This window comes from Eptatretus burgeri, chromosome 3 (genome assembly GCF_056783735.1).
Source record: "Eptatretus burgeri isolate ZD-2024b chromosome 3, Ebu_testis_v1, whole genome shotgun sequence".
NCBI lineage: Eukaryota > Metazoa > Chordata > Myxini > Myxiniformes > Myxinidae > Eptatretus > Eptatretus burgeri.
The window spans coordinates 27,478,651-27,497,606 of NC_140963.1; the positions used below are offsets into that span (position 1 = coordinate 27,478,651).

General features: G+C 44.6%; 1 protein-coding gene across 1 annotated transcript in view; it reads right to left on the reverse strand.

Moving 5' to 3' along the window:
- LOC147029595 (polypeptide N-acetylgalactosaminyltransferase 3-like) overlaps nucleotides 1-15,894 on the reverse strand; it is a 55,072-nt gene extending 39,178 nt beyond the window's left edge. The window contains exons 1-3 of the mRNA XM_085872746.1: nucleotides 15,048-15,894; nucleotides 14,772-14,944; nucleotides 3,979-4,128 (exon numbers count right to left, since the gene is read on the reverse strand). Of these exons, the coding sequence (XP_085728872.1) occupies nucleotides 3,979-4,128; nucleotides 14,772-14,944; nucleotides 15,048-15,535 (811 nt within the window). The 5' untranslated portion in view covers nucleotides 15,536-15,894. The remainder of the gene's footprint in view (nucleotides 1-3,978; nucleotides 4,129-14,771; nucleotides 14,945-15,047) is intronic.
- Between the last annotated feature and the right edge of the window lie 3,062 nt (nucleotides 15,895-18,956).

Below are 18,956 nucleotides of genomic sequence, written 5' to 3' on the forward strand. Positions count from 1 at the left end.
GAATCCTTGATGAAAACCTGTTCGAGTCAGCCATTAATCTGAAACTGGGCATGAGGTTCACATGTCAGCGGGACAATGACCCGAAACACAAAGCTCAAGCCACACTGGAGTGGCTGAATAAGAATGAAATAAATGTTATTGAGTGGCCCAATCAAGGTCCGGACTTGAACCAAATTGAACATTTAAGGCGAGACTTGATGATTCCAGTCTATCGACGATTCCCATTAAACTTGGCAGAACTAGGGAAATTTTCACATGAAGAATAGGCAAAGATTTCAGCATCTCACTGTGCAAAGCTGGTAGAGACCTACCCACAAAGACTCATAGCAGTCATTGCTGCAAAAGGTGCTTCCACCAAAGTACTGACATCAGGGGCTGAATACTTTCAAATCCAGTGAATTTTTATTTGTACATGTTTTTACAGGTATTCCTGACATGTAACCTTCTTCAACTATAACAGTGTTTAGAATAAAAAATAGAAAAGAATAAAAAAGTTCATTTGGAAAAAAAGTTTCCACTAAGTTAAGAGGATGCAAAATTGAATTAAATGTCTTTCTTTTTCATGTTCGGCTCATCTTGGTTATTTGCGTCAGGAAAAATCCCGCATTGAATAGAAAACGTCCCACGTGGCAAAGACCAAAGTCCATGACACCAATTTCATCACATTATAATCAAATGGCTTTTTCGAGGTATCAGACAGAAACTTGCACAGCATATTTGAATGCATGTGTAGTATCTGTGTTTAAGAAGCCCATTCTAACCACTCACTGAATGACATGACTGTTTGGTACCTTCTGGATGATGAAGAAAGCTGAGATTTCGCGTACCGATGGACATCAAATCAATGACTCAAATAAATGAATGACAATAAATAAATGCAGGTGAGCGATCCGAGACAGTGGAGAAGCATGGTAATTTGGCGTGCCAATGGATATGAAAGCTGATACAATGGGGGAGGGGAGAGGGAGATCACAGAACCATCAGAAAACATCCATAAATAAATTAAAATAATAAACGAAAAAAATAAATGCAAATGAGTGACCCGAGGAAATGGGAAGCAAAGTTTGTTCTTGCTTACAATGTGTAAGCATACCCCACTCGTATGCGTATAGGATCTGGTCAAAATTAGTCAAAGGTCAAGATCAATGCCATCCAAAACATGCAAAACACTTATTAGACCACAATGAGAAAATGTATCAACCAAATTTTTTTCTGCACAACATTCCATCATGTAAAACAGTTGATAGGTCAAATTTTCAAAGTTACCAAATTGCTCTTTCCATGGTAACTATTGCTTTTTTGGATTTCGCAAGTATCGTGTTATGCACGACATATGTCTTGTTTGTTTGTGAGCAGGATATCTCAAAAAGTTATGGACGGATTCAGACTAAATTTGGTTGTGTCTGTGACAAGTACAAATTGTTTCGATTTTGGTGAAGATCTGGATCCGGATACTATAATTTTAGAGTGATTCTTCACCATTGAGAGACAAGGCCAAAGATGATATCACACATCTCAAAAAGTTATGGATGGATTCGGACAAAATGTGGTGGACAGGTTTGGTGTTTGACAAAAAAAAAATTGCTTATATTTTGTTGAAGATCAGTTTGTGGATTTGGATCAGAGATTTTTTTTATTTATTATTAAAGTACAGGGAGTCCCTGACTTACGAACCAACCCCAATGAGATATTTTCATTATTTTTGTTCATTTTTTTTATGTCTGCTCTATGAACATTCACTTGTACCTTCAAACCAATCTTCGGTGGTGCAACTCAGGACTCATTTGTTGGGCGGAGCGTAATTCTTTCTTCCATGGGATGTAAAGAGTGAGCGTCACCTGGTCTACAATATCCCGTGTATTGTACAGTGTTGTACTGATCGCAGTTGCAATCATAGTGCCACTTATTTTATCGTGACAACGAACCCTACTCATGGCTGATAAATATTGCAGTGATGTTCCTGTAAATAAGAAATGCAGAACCTTAACATTGGAGACAAAACTGTATGTTATAAAACGATCTGATAAAGGTGAAACTCCCTCCCAAATCGGTTGTTCAATCAAACTCAATCATTCTTTCAACTATACATTAAAATTATTATTTTTCTTCTCTATTTTATGTTATTATTGTATTTTATTTACAATTGTTACAATCGAGGTAGTTAAAGGTAAAAAAGAAAAAAAAAATCAGGGAAAATGATTTTATTTTGTATAAATGACTTGGTAGGGTACACATACTTGGTAGAATTATATATTTAAGTGATTCTTCAGATGGGAGATGGAGAGTTGGGGCCAAAAACGATATATAGCATGATATCTCAAAATGTTGTGTATGGATGAAAAAAAAAAAAAAAAAAAAAAAAAAAAAAAAAAAAACTTGGTGGATGATTTGGGGAGATGACAAGAACAAGATTCAGTTTTGGTTAACATACGGATGCAGAACCGGCCCATCAGTGGGAGACAAAACAAACTGTTCAACCTGGCAGAGGTATGCACTCCACCGAGTGCTATTCTAGTTGCTGCTGTTCCTCCTCCTCTTGTTGTTGCTGCTGATGTTCCATCCTGCTCTGCCTCCTTCACCTCCTACTGCTGCTATTCTCCTCCTCCTCTGTTCCCCTTCTCCTCCTGGTCCTGTTGTACCTCCTCCTCTTCCACCCCCACTTCTTTTCCTCCTCCTCCTCCTGCCCAGTTATGGATTCCTCCCAACTTGGTCCACGCTTTAGATGATAGACTTTGTAGACTCGAGTCATTCGGAGACCAAAGACCCCCAGGTCATGCATTGGAGGGGGTCTATCAGTAAAGCATGCTGGAGCATACAGTGATGTGGGCATGTTGAGGCTTTGGTGAAGACATGCAGGATGGAGTCCAGAACACAGCACTGCTGGAAGCGAAAGTTACAAGACGAGGTATCTGGTGAAAGCATGATACTTCTGGAGGCTGCATTGACAAGGCGCAAGTTGCCAGAGCACAAACATACACTCAGGTGTAGCAATACACCGGTACTCAGCCACTCTGGGGTGCATCTACCAACATCACAAAGACACAATGATGACAGCATAGTCTGCAAAGGAATTCATGGTTGAAGTGAAAGAAACACAAAAGAGGACTCGTTCTAACTATGGTATCGATTAATGCGGCAGCAAATAGTGAACCAAAATCAAAAGGTTTATGTAAATAAGTCATTGAATCTGAATATCAAATCAAGGTATGTTTGATATCTCATCATTGTACGTCTAAGGATTCCCTAACCCCATTAAAGAAAAGAAAAAAAAATTAAGCAACTCTCACAATATATATATATATATATATATATATATATATATATATATATATATATATATATATATATATATATATATATATATATATATATAAAGTTGAAAGTGTGTCTGTCTGTGACCTATGCACACGAAAAATACTGGACTGATCCTCACCAAACTTCACATGCTGACAGAACATGTACCCGGGAGTGTCGTGATGTAAAAGAATTGTACTTCCGACTTCCGGTTTCCGAATTATGACGTCATCACCTGATTTTGCAATGTTAATTTTTCAAGTTCAGCCAATTGACATGGGGCCAACGCCATATGCAATATATCTAACATATGATTTTAATTTTTTGTTTGTCTGCACGTGCTAATCTCCTGAAAGGTGAAAGTTAGGAGCTAACCACTGAAACAAAAAATGTGGAATGGGCCCTGGGAAGGTTATAGGCTATGTGGCAAGGCCCCTTGGCCGGGAGCGGGGGGGGGGAGGGGGTGTGTTTCCCCCTCACCAACCCCCTTAGCCTATGACTGCCATGGCCCAATAGGGAACCGATACTGGGCTCGCGTCAGACATATGTATAGAAGATTAAATTCATTCAAAAAGAACCCGGGCAGTGCCGGGTGCATTCACCTCGTATTTCATAAAATACAAACACAAAAGTTTTATACTTTGGAAAAGTCTCGCTCAGTGAATGCACTATAACTTTACTCACAGTGTGCATCAAGAAACGTGAGCACGTCACCCTTCGCCTCGCCTGCTCCCAGAAGCCGTGCATTAATCAGACCCTTCCGCTCCTTCTGTCTGAGCACCCGTACTATACCAAACTGCTTCACATACTCATCCAGTGGAGTCTTCAAGTACTCTGAAGAATAATGCAAGAACAATGTCAGCACACCTGCTACATCATTAATAATCAAAAGCTAAGTGTATTTAAGAACAGGAAAAGCATGAGCATTTTACTGTTTTTTATTTTTAACATACAATGTTGAAGCTCGTATGAGAGCAAACACACATAACATATAATTAAAGGAGCAGGAAACAAAAGCGGAGGAAGAGGGAAGCAAAAAAGTGGGGAAAAGAGACATGAGGAGATCTGTGGAAGGGAGAGGGATGGGGTGGCGTACACAGGGTAAACAAAATGGACACTACAGGGACTTTCAGGAGGGAAAACAGGGAAGTTGAAGGAGGTGGGCTTGGGGTGGATTAATGGGGGTAGAAAAGGTTATGGTTTTGGATGGAGGTAGAAAAGAGATGGTGGTGAACAGCTGTGTTTAAGACATGGAAGTAAGAGTGGGATTGAAGAGAATGTGGGAGTTTGTTCCAAAGGCGGGGAAAAAAAAAAGAGGGGAATGGAAGAGTGAAGGTGAGCAGTGATTCTTGATTTTAGTAGTTTTACCAGAAGGGGGCTGCTGGCAGATGTTGAGCACCCTGCATTAATATGGGAGGGACAGATAGCAGACAGAGCAGGAGTGGAGGGGGGGGTGCCAGGCCAGAGAGGAGACAGTAGAAAAGAGAAAGACCACTGATCTGCCTGCAGTGAGAGAGTGAGAGACCCAAAGACTCAGCCTCATCACGGAAGATACCAATGACCCTAAATGCCTTGGTTTCCAAAGCCTGAAGCCGAGAAAGGTGAGAGGTGGCAGCGCCAGTCCAGAGGGGAGAGCACTCCATCAGGCTGCGGATGAAAGCTTTTTACATGGTCAGGAGCTCAGGTGTGCCAAGGAAGGACTTTGCATGATGGAGGATGCCCAGTCAGCGACTGGCTTTGGAGGAGTCCTCTTGAAGAAGTCCTTAGAAATGTGGCTTTCCAAGGAAAGATCATGGCAGACAGAGAGACCCAAAAGCTTGAATGAAAGGACTTCTTCAAGAGGATTGTTGAGAAAATAGATGGGGGAGGGTGGTTCCAGACGGTCCTTTCGGACAAATATAGTGAGAGTGTGAGATTTGTCAGGATTAAAAGACATGTTCCAAGTGTTGGACCAGCTTGTGATTTTATCCATATCTGCAGAGAGTGAAGAAGCTGCTGCTTTCTGATCTGAGGGATGACAGATGGTATGGCAGAGGGTGGAGTCATCAGCAAAGAGATAAAGAGGATTTTCCAGAGAGTCAGAGAGATCATTGATGAAAACCAGAAAAAGAACAGGGCCCAGAATGCTACCTTGAGGAACTCCAGCCTGAACAGGAAGAGGGGTGAGAGAACTCCTTTAAAGGCAACACGTTGACTGCGACTGGAGAGGAAGTCTGTGAACCATGATTGGAGAAGTCCTTAGATATCATAGGAAGAGAGTTTGGTGAGCAGTGTGGGATGTCAGACCATATTAAAAGCACACGCTATGTCTGAGGAGATGGCTCTGATCTCATGTCTGACATTGATGGACTTCCATCCCTTGTTGCAAAAGCAGAAGTAGCATGCCCAGGGGAGAATGACCTGGTCTGAATCCAAATTGATCGGAAATCAAGCCATTGGAGAAGAGGAAGGATTTAATGTCAGAAGCGAGGATGGATTCCATAACTTTGCTGATGATTGGGAGAAGGCTGATTGGACTGAAGTTACAGAGATCTCATTGTGTACCTTTTTATGCAGAGCGATAATGTTTGCTGATTGCCAAGCAGATGGCAGATGACTATGACCAAAGGAGAGGGTGAATATAACAGAGAGAGGGTGAGCAAGAGCAGCAGAGCAGGTGTTTAGGACACGTGGGCTAATGCCATCTGGACTGGTTGCAGAATCAGAGTCGAGGTTTGACAGCAAAATCTCTCCACCTTGTCAGGTGAAAAGGACACAGAGTCCAGGAACAGCTGTGTGCAACTGGGTAAAGTGGGTACAGAAAGAGATCGGATTGGGACACAGAAATCAGAAGCAAACACAGAGTTTCGGCATTTAGCCTTTTTGTGTGCAGTGTCAGCTGTGTGGCCATTTGAGGTAAAGGAGGGGATGGAGGGTGAACATACACCAGAAACAGAAAATGACACACCACCAGGATTTGGAGGCAGGAGACAGGTTTGAGGGTTCAGAATTGAGATTAGAAAGATTAGGAAGATGTTGTTTTCTGGCTCTCCTGAGGGTACACAAACACTTGTTCCAAGCCTTGTGGAAGGAACTGAGATTTCTTCAAGTTGGATTGGCCTTCCATGAGGTGAAGGCAAGTTGTTTCAGGACAACTGCCTCGCCACAAGCTTCAGTGTACCATGGGCAGGAGGAAGCGTAGGACAACTGACGACGAGATGGGATAAATCTATGCATGAGAGAGAGAGAGAGCAACTTTCTTTGACAGAATTCCCAGGATGAGTTGATGTTGGAGAAAGTAGCGATGGGAGACCAGTCTTTAAGTTTGATGGCTGCTTGGAGACTCTGCCAGTCAGCCTGATAGAAATGCCAGACTGGATAGCGATGAGGTGATTCTCTAATAATGGCCAGAGATGTCTACTTTGTCAAGCATGTGGTCAGATGAACTGATTGGAGTGGAGGAAGAACAGCAGATGTTTTCCGTGAAATTTGTCAAAATCAGATCCAGAAGAGATGGAGTACCACTGCTTGAGATCCAGGTCAGGAATTTGGCACATTGTGTCAGTCCCAATGAGTGGTAAAAGTCTTTTGCTGAAAAGCCATGCCAGGTGAGAGAGGTACCCACACCCAGCCAACAGGCATGATGACAATTGAAGTCACCACATATGAGGAAGAGAGAGTTGGGATGAGAAGATAGAAGTTGGTTCATGTTTTCATATTGTGAGCTGTAAATGGAGTCATCACTGTTTGGTGGATGGTACAGTACACATATAAACATGAGGTGGGAGTGGAGGGGAAGTCAGAGCAAGAGGTATTCCTGGGGGTGTGGGGGAGTAAGGGTAGTGTAGGGAGAGTGCGGAATATAGTTTTTGATGAAGAGAGCAACTTTTCCATCAGGATAAGGCTCAGGTCTGTCATACCAGAGGGAGCAACCAGGGAGAGAGACTCGGGAGTCAGAGATGGCTTGAAGGAGGAACATTTCTGTTGAGCAGATTATGTCTGGTTTGTCAGTGGCGATCTGTGTGGAAAGATGTCAGGTTTGAACGTGAAGGCCCCAGATGTTTGAGGGTCCACACTGTGAAGGAAGAGGGAGGGAAGAAGGCTTTGGATGCAGGGGAGGGGAGGGGAGGGGAGGGTTGGACGAGGAGGAAGGGGAGAGTAGGATGAGGGAGGAGGGGGTATGACGAGGGAGGAAGGGGGGTATGACGAGGGAGGAAGGGGGGTATGACGAGGGAGGAAGGGGGTATGACGAGGGAGGAAGGGGGGTATGACGAGGGAGGAAGGGGGTATGACGAGGGAGGAAGGGGGGTATGACGAGGGAGGAAGGGGGGTATGACGAGGGAGGAAGGGGGTATGACGAGGGAGGAAGGGGGTAGGACGAGGGAGGAGGGGGTAGGACGAGGGTGGAGGGGAGAGGTAGGGAGAGATGTTGACAGAGTGTGGGGGATTGCAGAAGAGCAAGGGGAGAGGGCCGGATGAGGAGGAGAGAAGGCTCAGTGGTGATGGGATGAGGCACAGTGGGGTGAGATGAGGGAGGAGGGGGGGGGTCGAGCCAAAACTTTGCACGTATGACAGCCTATCCATGAGGAACAAAACGTTCACACACCTGACATCATTGGTCGTAATGGTTTGGCAGACATATTGAATTTACCCTGAAACCTATAAATTTTTCTTCTCCAGAATGGCTGGACAGATCAAGGGGATACTTCACACAAATGTTCTGCAAGCCTTGGGGATATCAAGGTATTCATGAACAATTGATGTCACATGGTCTGGCAGCCTTATTGGATCGAGCAAAAATCTTTTAAAAAAAGAAAAAAATTCACTTGAACCGCTTAATCAATTAATGTGAAACTTCATATTTATGATCCAGTCGTGAAGAGGAATAAATGTTTTAAATTTCAACTTGATCGGACACATGGTGTGGCTTCCAGAATTATTTAATTTTTTGATCTGATTTTTTTTTTTTAATAAGGTTCACTTAGCTGTGCTTGGATGGGTTTGAAGGTGGTGGAATAGCAGCTGAAATGTGAATCCTATCCAGGTTCCTCCTGATGACTTCATCTTTGCTTTTTGCTTGTTCAGGCTCCTTCTGATTACTCCAATGTAAGACTGTACCTATTTGGTCTTCCATTTGATTTGAATTTAATTTATTTTAATCCCATTCTAAATTCAATTGAATAATAATAAAAAAAAAAACGTCACGAGTCAGGGTCAAGTGTCCGATTAAAGCGGGGTTGCATTAAAACGGGACATCTTGTTACCTGGTCATCACCGCTAGCAGTTACATAGTGGCAGTTCCAGTTATGTCTCTTATTAATTACGCAACACACCAGTACACAAACACCACACAGAACTACACAAACTCCACACAAAACAAGCCCTGGCAAAGGTCTGCAATCTCTGATAGCTCTTTTTCTTGTTGCCTCTGTTATAATGAGCCAATGCAATTCAGAGATGTTTTCACTCAACACCATTTTCTCATCGCCATTTTTTGTTTCTCGCTGCATTCATTCGAAAGAGGTTTCTCATCCACAATTGTAAAGCACACACAGATTATGACTATCATTTATCAATTTCAAAGCATGATACTAAACAGTGTCTCAAATAGTTTGAGGGTTAGATGGGGAGGGAGCAGGTTGAAGTAGGAGGGGAGAAAATGTTTCAAAAAAGAACAATCATTATCCATGTATAGCTGCGTCTCTCGCGACAGTGATGTTTCAGCATTTTAGTTTATGGCAATCAATCGTGGATAACAAAACTGCAAATTTTGTCGTTTCAAGAATGATTTAATGTTGTTCAACATGTCCCACCCAACTTGATAAATTTTAATCCCAAATCCACTTGTTTGAAAATAATGCTTAAATATTTATAGAAATGAAGGGGTTTCAGAAAATAAATAATTTCAGATTGCTTACTTATAACTAGATTCAAACATCAAAACGGCTGAATCTTACAATTTCATATTGCTGTGCCATGCAGATGCTGAAGTATGCAAATTTAAAATAAATATCTTCAATGTGTATGTAGTTCCTGATTATGACTTCAAAACACAGATGATTTGTGCAGAGGGAATGAAGTCTTTCTTGATGTGAGAAACAAATTTAATCATAACAGGTTGTGTCAAAATTGGCTATGCACTTGCGCAAAACAATGAACATGCCGTACAGTACAACATTTGAACATTCAATGTAACAGCTCAAGTACAGGATGGTTTCGGGGTATGCTCACTCACCTTTGACCTATCAAGCCTAGGTTTGAATCTCAAATGAGATATAAACTGTCATCCTGGTGTTGTGCATGTAGGTTGATGCATTTATGTGTGCACCGTCCATCAGATGGACATTAAGCCGGAGGAACTCTCCGCCAGCATTAGTTGTTAGTAGACATCAAGATCCCACATGGTGTGCCTTTCCTGAAGAGTGAATCAGCGAATCATCACCAGCATCCGAAACAAATTCCTGTCATGTTCTGTTGAACGCCAGGCCGGGATAGCCAGTTCATGAAAGACTTAGACCACAAACGTTAACCAACCAACTTAACAAGATCGTTATAATTGGAGACATTAAAGAACTAGTAGTAGTAGTAGTAGATTGTAACAGGCTACTATAAAATGTTTATAATGTGACATAAAGCCATCTCAGAACAGGAAGAGAAAAAGCCAACAAATGAATTTACAAGTTGTGATGATAAATTGTGTGTGTGTGTGTCTGTGTCTGTGTCTGTGTCTGTGTCTGTGTCTGTGTCTGTGTGTGTGTGTGTGTGTGTGTGTGTGTGTGTGTGTGTGTGTGTGCGTGTGTGTGTGTGTGTGTGTGTGTGTGTGTGTGTGTGTGTGTGTGTGTGTGTGTGTGTGTGTGTAAGAGCAGGCCTGCATTTTGAGATTTAGATGCATGGATTTAAATTCATAAATTTAAATGAACAGCTAGTTAGAATTAACCATTATTTTTTAATTGGCAACAAAAATGCAAAAACAGCCGAGATTTTAACATCAAATGGTACGTCGTGCAAGAACCTGCTCACCTAACCTTTACAAATCATCCTGTTAACCAGAAAATGTGTCAAGGAAAGATCCAAAACATGCCAGAGCGGCACTCTGCAAGCTCGACGTCTCAGGTGACATCAACCATACGTGTTACTTCATCAGATACCTGCCAAGAGGACCATTTATGTTAAACCTTTTCTCATAATTACTCTTCTCATGTGAATCATATCCATCTCAGCATCGCATGGTCCAAATGACAAGAAGATGCTAACATCACCGAACAATAAATTTCTCAACCACACAGACCAAATATTGGGAGTCATAAAAATAAATTACATGCATATCCATCACACCTGCGAAGAGCTATCATCATCACCTCGAAGTTATTGCTCAGTGTTGTTTCACAACTGTGAATACAAATTATAAACTGGAACGAACGGCACTCAGTAGAGCATAGACCTCCGCCAGGCTGAACAGTTCACGTTTTGCATCCCCATTGATAGGAGGATCTGCATTCAGACCAAAACCAAAATCTAATAGGCTTGTTATCTACCCAACTATCCACCAAGTTTTGTCTGAATCTATCCAAAACGTTTTGACATATCGTGCAACATATCGTTTTTGGCCCTAATCTCTCAATCTATATCTACAAATGTCATTATCTGTCGATCTGTCTTGTCTGTTCCATATGCACACACACACATATTTTAAGTTATAAACTTCAAACTCACTTTGTGTGGGGGTTAACATAGGCTATGTGGTCGTTGCCTCTTGCAGGGGTGGGGGGGGGCAGGTGGGGGTGTAAATTCTCTATGCAAATGTGTACCGTGTAGTGCCACCCGGTGGTGGTGGCATGGGGTATTTCAATTTCATTTTTTACCTTGGCAACTGAGGTTAAAAACGGAGGGGCCTGTTAAAGCCCGTCATCGTGTGAGACTTTTCTCGGGGGAAGGAACATCAGGACGGTGGGGGGCGTGGGGGGGGTGGGGGGAAAGGAGGTAGGAGTGGGGCGGAGTGGGACGTGAGGACGGAGATGGGGATGGCGTGAGAAAGCACTCTATGCACAGGTAAATTTGTGTTACTTTCCTTCTTCTCACCCAAAGTTTTTGGTGTACAGGACAACTAATTGGTCTCTCAGCGAAAGCAACAGGTAAGCTCTGCTCATGGTAAATAATCACTTTTTTTAAATTCTAGTATCCAGATCCAGATGTTCACCAAAATCTAACCAATTCATCCTCGTCACACACCCAACCTGTCGACAAAATTTCGTACGAATCTGTCCAATTATTATTTTAAGATATCCTGCTCACAGACAGACAAACAGGGGTGAAAGCATAACCTCCGACCAGTTTTAGTGGCTGAGGTTAAAAAATACTTCAGCTCTAGCTCTAGAGAGACCATGCTTTCATTTTTAATTCCATAAGTGGACTTCTTCGCATGCAGCACAAGGCCGCAGGGTGGCAACATTGACTGAGGGTGTCGCTGTGCCGGTGATGCAATGCTCTCTGCTGGTTAAAGCAGGAATTGTCTGTTTGGCCATGGCGCCAGCAATATCTCACCAACTCTTCACCAAGGACACCAAGGGATCTTTAACGTCCACCATCGAATGCTGCCAGATGATACGCCCGTTTATCGTCCATCCAAGGTATGGCACACAAAATGATGAATCACCCTGACTGTGAAACACCGGGATGACTTCAAAACCTGGGTTGGGTTTGAAACCCAGGCGAGTATGCGTACCTCTAGGTCATCCTGTCAGCCCCCAGAAGGTACTGCAACAGGATGTGAGAGACAGGGCTCTCAGATCTATACAGATTCTGATAGGTCACTTGGCTTGAACACCTGCTGATTTAAGAGTTTGTGCTGATGGTTTGCAGAATTAATCTGTGAGATTGCCTCTGAAAATGTGCTCATTCGATTAAATATTAATATACGCCGAAAGCCTGCTGCAAACGAAGGAGAGCATTTATAATGGGAGCTATGTGCAAATTACCATGTGCAAGGGGTTAAGGGAGGAAGTGAGGTTGGGAGAAGAAAGAAAGGGGGTGGGGATTAAAGTGAAAGGGTTGGGTGGGGGGGGGGGTAAGGTCAAACTGTCATTATTCCATGCAGTGTGTACAATGTTCCCTTGTAAAGATGTTCCTAAAGACAGACAAGATGTAAATGATTGCACGTTTACACAGATTGACCATTTCCCAAAAGAGCTTTCAACATCCAATAAGTTATGTCCATTACATGGAATATCCACTTTATGATTGCATACAGAGTTGTAAAGCAACACACAATATATCTCACACACACACACACACACACACACACACACACACACACACACACACACACACACACACACACACACACACACACACACACACACACACACCTCTTATTCTGATGGATTATGTTGCAATTCGCACTTCTTTCGTATGCAGCACAAGGCTGCGGGGTAGCATCATTGGCTGAGAGCGCAGCTGTGCCGCTAATGAAGTACCCTTTGTTGGTTATGGATGGAATTTGTCGATGGTACCAGCGATAGCTCACCTACTCTTCACGAAGGACACCATGGGATCTTTATATTATCCACCAACTCATAACGTCCATCCGATGAATGATGAATCACCCTATCTGTGAAACACTGGGATAACCGTTTTTTTAGTTTGGGCAAGTTATGTCGATGGTTTGCAGCCATCCATCCGATGTCAGTTTGGATGTCAGAACGCACTGCTTAACCTTCCAGACAATGATCATTTGCACAGCACACACCAAGTTCGACAAAAATAAATCAACTGTCATCCTAACAAATCCTCTTCTTCCTTCAAACCTAAGGTAGAGAGCTTACAAGCAAGTGTGTTTACCTGTAAGCTATCCTCGCAGCCCAAAATACAATATTTTATGCTGATATGGATTTGGAAAAAAAACACAGGAGAGAGAGAGCAAGGGAGGAAGAAAGAGAGCGAGGGAGGAAGAAATAGAGCGAGGGAGGAAGAAAGAGAGCGAGGGAGGAAGAAAGAGAGCGAGGGAGGAAGAAAGAGAGCGAGGGAGGAAGAAAGAGAGCGAGGGAGGAAGAAAGAGAGCGAGGGAGGAAGAAAGAGAGCGAGGGAGGAAGAAAGAGAGCGAGGGAGGAAGAAAGAGAGCGAGGGAGGAAGAAAGAGAGCGAGGGAGGAAGAAAGAGAGCGAGGGAGGAAGAAAGAGAGCGAGGGAGGGAGGAAGAGAGGGAGGGAGGAAGAGAGGGAGGGAGGAAGAGAGGGAGGGAGGAAGAGAGGGAGGGAGGAAGAGAGGGAGGGAGGAAGAGAGGAGGAAAGAGAGGAAGAATGAGAGGAAGAAGGGGAGGAAGGAGAGAGAAAGAGAAAGAGAAAGAGAAAGAGAGAGAGAGGGGGGAAGAGAGCGGAGGAGAGGAGAGGAGAGAGATCACGTCCACGTGTGTGTCTCTGTCTCTCCTCATCACCGATCACTTTCAGTGGCTGTTTGGGTTGAGCAGGATTGTTGGAGGAGTGTTTGACTGAGATTGTAATAATTTTTACAAACTTTATGCATTGTTGTCAGTTTGGATATCAGAACGCACTGGTTAACCTTCCATACAATGATCATTTGCACAGCACACACCAAGTTCGCCAAAAATAAATCAATAAAAACTAGTGAAGCGGCCGTTTTTTCTTTTTAAATCGATGAGGCTCAAAAGAAAAGTTAATTCAACAGAAACAGAAAATTTGAAGTTCATCTCAGATATCTTCTGCCCCAGGTCTCGGGTGCGACCCGTTTTTAAAAGTTTGTATTTTTTTCCACCCAATTCATCGAGTGACGGATGCAGCGTTAACCTTTTCTCATTTCATGTAAGCTGTTCAAGCAATCTTAAATTTTCAGATTTATTTGATTCATTTCTGATCGATTCGACAGCAGCTACAAACAATGCCTGAAACGCAGGACAAAGGTTTGTGGGCAATCGTGCTGATAAGATTTTGCTCAAAATAGAAAAATCTCAACGATGGCGCATCATGTTCCGTTCTGTGTACACAAACGTACAGTTAGTTCGTCCGTTGCCTTCATGCCATCGATCCTCAATTTGCGAACATTCACACCATTTGGACCACTTGCAAACATCATGATGTGCAGAGGAATTGCGCGCGCGCACCATCGGTAACGTTGGCCCAGCTCGATGAACTGTCATCCTGGAGTTTCACGGACAGGCCGGTTGACCAATGTCCGACGTTAAACTAGTTGTCCCGTCTGCTGGCATTCGGCGGTGGACGTTAAACATCCCACGGTGTCGCTCACTAAGAGTAGGCGAGCTATCGTCGACACACTGAACAAATTCCGAATATCTACCTGCACATCGGGGGGCACACCTGTACCCCACCCCCAGAACCAATGATGCCACTCCAAGCCCGGTGTTACGTGCGAAAGAAGAAAAAACACCTGATAAAAACATCTGCACGAGCCATTTAAACAAACTTGGCCAAACATCAGGTTTATCACAAGACTTGTGTATGTGGACGAGTTTAGGACAAACAACACGTGCCATCACTACTGGCATCATCCACCAATAGGATCTCCTTGAGCAGGATAGCAGGAGAGGAGTACATGACGCTGTAGACCGTTCGGAGGAGCGTGGACCAGGCTTCGTTGTGGAAGACGATTATAACACTGGTAGTCGAGAGGGGTGGACACCTCTTGAACTGTTGCTCGATACACCTGTAAAAGACACGTGGGAGAAAATGTGAGTGCGAGCACCACCACACACCATCATGTGCAACAACATCATACGATGAGCTTGGATCGGGCCATTGGTACTCACGCTGGAGAACGAGTGTCCGGTCCCAGGTCTCTGTGCAAAGAGATCTTGTCACTCGCGTACAGGTTGAAGCAGTGCTTTACAAAACCTTCATCCTTCTTCTTTTTCTCCTCGTCCGAGAGGTCATCCGTTTTGTATCCCTTTCCAGAAGCGCCCTTCGCGTTGACATCCTGTGCCGGACGTGCAAGGAAAGGTTTGAGTTCGGCAGGTGTGTAGAAGCCAGGTAGGCACGAGCTTTCACGTCCCGACGCGGTCTTCCTGATGGGTGCCTGGATTTGAAATTGAGGTAGGGCGTCCCTCAGGTTATTCACGGCGTCCTTCACGATATCGAGCACCTGTTCTTTCTTATCCGCGAGCTTGAACCAACCCGCGTCCTCCTGCTGAAGCCTCACGGCCGCTTCGCGCTGCAGCAGCAGAAACAGCACGAAGACCCCGACGGTCACGACGACCAACTTCACGAGTCGCGAGCGTCGTCGCGTCAACGCGATCATTCCGGGCACCGTGGGGTCCACCGACGCGGGGTGCTGCGTTTGGTGGAGTCGATCGCAGGTGAAGTCCAAAAACTTGTAATGTACCTTTTCACCCCAAATAAAACCTGCGTCGGATTATCGACATAATCAGCCGGACCGATTCGTGTTACAAAACCCGAAGGTCTTCGCATTGGGTGGTACCAACATATAAAAGGGCGAAGAGCAGCGTGCCGCTGGAGGTCTTGCTCCAAAACTTCTCCCTTTGGTTCATGAATGGCTGCTACAGATCGGGAAGCTTAGTCGAGGCGCCATTACCTGTGCTGCGGTGCGCAACGTGGCATCGACGTGGCCTGCACGGCTCACCTGTGCGCCGACGTCACGACATTGGGCGGAGTCAACTCGTCACCTGGATGCAAATGAGAACAGGACAAAGGGTGTGTGTGTGTGTGTGTGTGTGTGTGTGTGTGTGTGTGTGTGTGTGTGTGTGTGTGTGTGTGTGTGTGTGTGTGTGTGTGTGTGTGTGTGTGTGTGTGTGTGTGTGTGTGTGTGTGTGTGTGTGTGTGTGTGTGTGTGTGAGAGAGAGACAGACAAATGGAAAGCACCTTCACGTGCGTGAAACCAATTCGCAGGTTTCCCCGTCCACGTAAAGTGGATCCATGAATATGTACTTCGAGCACGGCAGTAAATGTAATTGTGAATGTGTGAATCATTCCTGGTTGTGCTGTGAACGAGCCTTTAATAATGGAGGAGTTCGCCAAGTTAAGGTGGGTGGAAAGACTGTGCGAGTGAAGTACCTGTAGTGCCGGGTCGGAAAACTTCCTGCTGATCGGTCCCATTTAAAATCCCTTTCATCCCCGAATCCAATTCCCATGGTATTACGGCAGCTTGCGTGGAGCGTGATCTGTTAAAATGGCGGTTTGATTCACTTTTGAAAACACCGGAGTTAAGTGGATAAAGTTCCGCGTGCAAGACGAGAGACGATGCACGAGATGTCGTGTTCGGGTGAAATTGTGCGATTTGCGATGAAACATCGATAACAAATACACGGAACTCGTCTTGCTGTGTATTTAACACGAGTCATTGATCGTGCCTTCGGTTTTCAGGGAACATCCTGAACATGATGCGGCAGAGGTGGTGCTGCACCCTCGAGCGATCTAGTCTGGGTTCGATTCCCCACATAGTCACGTGGGTGTCCTTTCTGTGACCATTCGTGGCTATATACGATCCTTGCCTGGAGCTCGAGGCTCACAGAAGGGACACCCCAGGTCGGGAATCTAACACGAGATCTATGGATTTTAAATACCCCGCGGTGTCCTTAGATGAACAATGGGTGAGTATTCGCCGGTATATCTGTACAAATTCCCAGGAAAACCAGCTTGGCACTTGGTGTAATCATTGGCATGAGATTGATTTGGCAGCGCTCACTGAACCTGCCTTTGGGTTGAGTACCAGAGACAGACAGGTGCTGTTTTATTACACTTTTCTTGGCCAAGGAATGTACACTTTCTGTGTAATGGGGTTTATAATATGCAGTGTGGTGAGGCAATAATGTTGCGAATTTGGAAGCTTACTGCACACAACAGCCAGGTCCTATAGATCAGCTATATCGGTAAGTATGTGTTTCTCGTTAGGGTCCCATCCTATGTTTAATGAGTGATTAATTGTACGTGCGCTGTGAGTTATTTTGATAGTTAGGATTTAAATTACCAACAACAACAACGACACCTGCCTCGCTTCCTTCCACCATCATCATTGCACGCGTGCGCGTCAGCACGTACGTGGGCAGAGTCCAGTGTGCTAGGTGGGGTTTCTCTGGACATTGGTGTGCTGGCTTCGCCCCAAATATGGGCACAAGCGTTGCGCTCTGGCTTCGCCCCAAATATGGGCACAAGCGTTTCATTCTGGCTTAGCTCCAAATATGGGCATAGAGCGTTCTCTCTGCCCAATGAGGGAGTGCGAGTGTGGGGATAAGAGAAGCGCGCGTGGGCCAAACGTGAGAGAGTTGAGAGTTGCCTTCTGGTCTTCGGAGGAGAGTTGTCTTAGGAGGGGAGTTGTCTTCTGGTCTTCGGACGTCTGGTGGTCTTCTGAAGCCATTCGTCACCTTCCTGGGGTCCCGCCAACAGAGCGTCTTCTCTTGTGGCCTGTGTGCCTGCGAGCCTGTCCCACGAGGATCACCTGCCTGGGCTTGGAGCAGCATTGTGTGGCGGGTTCGAGTCCTGCCACACCGGATCGTCGAAGACCGCACGAGGCAGAAAGGTCCAAGAATAGGCTCTGACCTCCAGCTCACCTTTCCTCGAGCTGGAGGCCTCCAATAAAGACATGACGGGTACACGTTTCTTTTTGGGTGTACGTGTGTGTGTTTGTGGCGCCAGTCTATTAAGTAAAACTGCATAAGTGCTTGTACATAAATTGCTATTCCTTCATTATTTGGTTAACTCTGCCTTCTTGCATGCTCCCCTGCCCCATTATAAATAAATATCCCTTTTGTTAAATGTTCCAGCTCGTTTCTGTGTTTTTCATTGGCTTGGCATGGTGTGGATTGAGAAATAGCCAGGCCGTTCAGGCCAGTAAATTGTTCATTTGGTCCGACGGGCCTTGGTAATCTCCGCTCGGGTTACACACAGTTTGGGCTTGGTAACGGCTCGTTTCGCTTGAGGTCCGTTGAGGGTGTGAATTCCCCGGTAGCTTTGTCCGCGTGGGTAATTAGGTATATTGAAGTTTGGCAATTGACTCTTCCCCACGCGGTTGAATTATTGGCGATTCATGATCCAATAAGGGACCCGTGCCTTTTGGACTCATCCAAAAGGCACGACATCAATTCCAGTGTGTTCGGTGGAGCTGACTCTACTGCTCCCTCCAGCGGTCGTGCTCGCCACTGATACCCGGCCCCGTAACAATAATGCCCACCAAGCAGAAAACAGAGGCAACTGGAAGGGCACTCGGGAGAGTGCAAACCTCTGCCACACAATGCCAGATCCAGCAGAACATATCAGGGCCAAGATTTTTTTTGAAATATCGTGCTTTTTAGAAATCCTTTTTGGCCCCGTCTCTCAAGTGAAGAATCACTTTATATATTAAAAAAATCCTCATTCGGATCATCACCAAAATCAAATTGATTCGTCCTTGTCACATACCCAACCTCACCACTAAGTTTTGTCCGAATCAGTCTACAACTTTTTGAGATATCGTGATGTACTGTATGTAATCAGTTCAGCCCTAACTCTCAATGGTGAAGAATGACTAAAAAAAAAATCTGATCCAAAATTGGATTTTCACCAAAGTCGATTCTATCAGCCCTTGTCACACACCCAACCTACCCACTAAATTTCATCAGAATCCGTCCTCAACTTTTTTTAGATGTGCTGCACACAAACGAACAAACAAACAAATGAAAAATCACTCTTAGAGCGACACTTGGCAAAACAGAACAAAGTGGAACACA